Below are 4,683 nucleotides of genomic sequence, written 5' to 3' on the forward strand. Positions count from 1 at the left end.
AAATAAACGGAATCCAAAAATCAACGATAAAACCTACGCCACTGTCCACCCTTCAATAGTAATCAATGTTTTGAAACGGCAGCAAGCATTGTAAACAGGTGACAAAGACCCTGTCCAATGAACTGTCGAAATAATTCATAACAAAAACACGTGCGGCGAGGGAAACCAATCACAAGCGTTCAGGTTCATAATGGCTGACCCCTATTATACAAGAAGTAGAGGAGTAGACGTAGGAATGTAGAGGTGTAACGTAATGTTGCCAGATTTACTAAACATGATCCATTTTTTGGACAAACATTTAATTGTATCATATTTAATGGTAAAACAATTGCGTATTAAAGCCAAAATGGAATAACTATTTAGATTATAATTCTTAACATTTTACCCTCTATATCTTGTTATTGTAAAAAATCTTATATTGCATATTATTAGAAAGTAAGTCCCGCACCATTAAGTTTTAAGGTTAAACGTGGCAACGTGGAATATTTTGGCCCACATTCCTGCCGCTGTTTCAGATCCACTTGCCAGACTATACAGCATTGTTCATTCTGTAATTTATGAAAATAAAATGGCAGAAGAAAACCCACAACAACCTATGGATCAGGAAGCCAGTAAGTATTTATAATTTTTGTAATAATGCATTGTGACTATTAACATATTTTGGTAAAATAATAAAAATATATTATTATGTAAGTAAATATATATTGGATAGAAGATGCTTATTTTAATTTGCACGAAAATTTTGTAGCAAAACTGTTCATTCGTCTGCTTTCAGGAATACAAAGCGAACGTTTTTTTTTTTAAGTATGCCATATTTATTAAGAAAAAATTGTTGTAAACTAAACATAAAAGTTTTCGGATATTTATATTTATTATTATTTCATTTTTGCATAGATACGTCATCGGGTAGTGTGGAGCCCCCTCCGCCCAAAAATGACTTACAGGCCTTACAAGGGCAATTAGACCATGTCCTGCAGGGCATAAATTATATGGCCGAGCGGCTAAAGGTATGTTACATCTTATTTATAAGTAATTTTTTAATATTCACATGGCTAGTGAACGATGTTACATTAAATAGTTTTTTTTTTTAATATTTGGTTGATATGGTAAGGTAATAATTAATTTTGCTCAATTACTCTAACATAATTTCTTTTTTGCGACGTTAGTTTTCGATAATATAATTACTTATTATATTAATTAAGTTTTATTTATCAGCTATTTAATTTCGTCAAAAGTTTATGTCTTGAATATTAGATTTGTTTTATATGATTCGCAGGAATCGGGGTATGCTTTATAGTTTCATCCTAGAATTAGATTTAAGTAGTTATTATTTAGCTCATCATACAAAATAAATGCACTTGGATTTAGTTTTTAATAAAGGAATGATTTCATTTTGTAATCAGTGCAAGAATATTTATTCTCACTTTTGTTTTTGTAAAAAAAAAGCTTTATTTCTCCAAGGAAATATATGATTTTATAGTAGTATAACTAATTAATGATGTAGTAAGTATAAGCGTTAGCTTATATAAGTATATTCTACCAAAATAAACTATAGACTTGGTGCATTTATCATCTAATTAAATTATATATTTTACTACATCACAGAATTAAATAATTGCATATTCTTTCGTAATTTGCTTTATATTAAAATTATCTCTAAATTATTATCTCTATATAATTGTATTTGTTGACATTTAAATTGTCTAAAATGTTTAATATTTCTTTTAAAATACGATATGAGTGAGCCTGGGCGCTATCTAAAACTATCCTGTTTTTACTTTTATACCATCATCACTAACAATTATGTTTTAAATCATTAAATAAGGTATATATATCTGAATATAAAAAGCTAAACATTTCATACAACTGTGAATGATAAATAAATTGATTTAAAATTAAAATAGCATAGTGATAGAAAGAGTATCGTATATAATATGTGCGAATTTTAAAATTCTGATAAAATTTTGCTTATTTCGCCCTTGTACTCATTGTTATAGAATATGCTTTTCGCTCAATTTCAATGTACTGGAACGTATTATTCTTATCGATGTAAGCGTTAATACTTCGACAAAAATACAATGCTTCATCTTGATAAGGTTTTTTATCACAGCAATGAAATCTTCAAAAAAAAATCTTTTGGATCGTTTTCTATCTACGTCTAATGCATTATTTAAAATAACTATTACATGATTTCATTAAAAATAACTAATGATTCTATTATTCAGTTTTTAGAAGAAAAACAAAATGAAGCGTGTAAAGAGAGGGAGGAAGAAAAAAAAAGAAAAGAAGAGGAAGAGCGGAGGGAAGTACAAAGGAGAGAGGGTAAGTTGGATATTTTAATCTTTGTGGACAATACTCTTGGAGAAATAAACTATTCGATTTTTCCTACATTTTATGAAACTTATGAAGGTGAATCATGATCGATGCAAAGTTAAACGTTTACGAATAAGGGAACATCAGATTTCTTTGAAAATTTGACATCGATAAGGGATTGGGATGGGATCTAACGAGCTAAAATGTTTTTAGATGAATAATTAAATTGGAAAGAAATATCTATAAAAATGAAATTTTGGTAAATTCAGTCACTCTTTTAGGCTTATTGTTAAATATAATTGGCGATTTTTTTAAGCCATGTGCGATAAATACTTAATATTGTAATGAAATTTAGGAACACATCAGAGACTATAAAAGAAAATATTAAGCTAAACGTAAGTAGAACCCTGAATAAATCTCACTAATCAACTTTTAACTACAAAATACGAATAAAATACTTCAAAAACTAGAAGAATAATTTACGTATTTACATTTTCATAATAATATATTAAAGTTTATTTTTTATAATTTTTTTTTATTTCCGAAACTTTATAGCATTTTTCGTATATGGCGATGAAATAAAATGAAAATCGTTAAAGATTGGCATAGGACAACACCAGAGAAAAACACACAAACTCAAAATGGTTAGCATATACAGGGTGATTTATTTACAACACCAAACATGATGTTACCTTTTAGTCTGAGCAGCAACGTCGCATCGCTAAAAATAATATTTTCGCTTGTTATATCATATGTTGTTAAATTTTCTAAAAAATGCAATGTTCCTTATTCCGTTAATGTTTCAACTTCAGCATCAATCGTGATATATTCTGTATAGATTGAATACACTTATATTTTTCATTTTATTTTCTTTATAGATCAAAGAATCCAGAGGGGCCGCGCCCGAATATTTAGGGGGCGCATAGGGAGGGGGCCATATGAGGGCCCTTCCGATAGAGAAGAAAAGGCTGAACCGAGAGGAGGGTGGAGGGGCCGGGGAGGAAGGAGGGGCATAGGGGAGGCCCAAAAAATTATTATATTTATTTTTAAATATTTTTTAACTTTTAATCATAAAATTAATATATCATAAAAATTCAATAATTAAACGTTTTATTTCAAATGCATGTATTTATCCGTCTGTACTACATACATGTGTTATATTTTGGAACATTTTCTGGTCTACGTTCTCCCGGAGAAACTGTACCGTAAGCTCAATTATTGTACAGTAGGCGCTCTCAGTAAAAAACGGTCTTCAGTCAATAAGCCAAGTTGAATGGTCTGTAATGAAAAAAATCTCCTTTAAAATATTCTCCATGTTTAATTTTATTATTTCTTATTTACCCTTCTCTATCTTATATTTTTATGAATTTAATTCTGTTTGCGGTTCTCGAATATCTTGTAGACGTGAGTTCCTTGGGACCGGTGAACAACGACTTAGTAGGACACGACCCTTGGTATGGTGTTGGCTTCAGATAACTAGTTGTTCTTACTCGAATCGCCAAGAAAGTTGCATGTTGGTCAAGAAAGGATAGTTTTAGATTACTTTATTTTACTACTATACTGTAGTAAATTATGATTTAAGTAATTATGATTTAAGACATAGGGTTAAAATGAAACAACCTTCTTAGGGTTAAGTAGGATCTAGATTAAAATATCAAAAAGCGACATCCAAGGATCGTTGAACTTCCCGTTGACCTGGTTTATGATAATGCTTACTAGACATTATAATGTTTTGCTATATAGAATTAATTAATGTATTATTACAATATAGTAGTTTCCTATTTACACAATATTTGTTATACTGGGTGATACTTCCATACTACACCTCCCCGGGAAATTTAAGGAATTTACATATTTCTTTTAAATTGAAAATTCCGGATATATATACTATAAAAGTAACAACTCTTCTTAACACATTCCTAAAATTATATACATACATTCAATTAATATCCAGTAATTTTGAAATTTTCAACTTTTTACCTAATAACCCCTCTTTTCCATTTTTTTTTTTACAAAACCTTAACTAATAATACACCAAACTAGTAAATTAATTAATTATTACCTACACTATCGGACAAAAGTAGAGAAACTTCTAAAAATTCTTTGATTTACGGAAACCATGTATTTAAATTAAATATTTACTACAAATATTGTAGTTCTCAACAACTGCGTTTTTTTACCGCATTTTACATGCCTCTTATCAGTTGTTTATTTACAATAAAAGAATTCAAATATTTTCGGATGGACATAAGTAGAGAAATCTAAATATCAATCGTCCAAATTTAGTATTTAGTTCGCTTTACGTGAGTTCTGTTGATAGTTTTGCATAGTTTTTTTAATCAACATGCCTCGCGGAAGATATTTGTCTGA

At 29.3% G+C, this 4,683-nt stretch overlaps 1 protein-coding gene across 1 annotated transcript; it reads left to right on the forward strand.

The window, feature by feature from the left end:
* The first annotated feature begins 525 nt into the window (after positions 1–525).
* On the forward strand, positions 526–3,329 carry LOC126749346 (histone-lysine N-methyltransferase, H3 lysine-79 specific-like). The gene is made up of 5 exons (XM_050459017.1): positions 526–611; positions 895–1,007; positions 2,226–2,322; positions 3,192–3,280; positions 3,315–3,329. The coding sequence occupies exons 1-5, from the start codon at positions 569–571 to the stop codon at positions 3,327–3,329; spliced, it is 357 nt and encodes a 118-aa protein (XP_050314974.1). The 5' UTR covers positions 526–568.
* Positions 3,330–4,683: the final 1,354 nt, after the last annotated feature.

This window comes from Anthonomus grandis, chromosome 24 (assembly GCF_022605725.1).
Source record: "Anthonomus grandis grandis chromosome 24, icAntGran1.3, whole genome shotgun sequence".
NCBI lineage: Eukaryota > Metazoa > Arthropoda > Insecta > Coleoptera > Curculionidae > Anthonomus > Anthonomus grandis.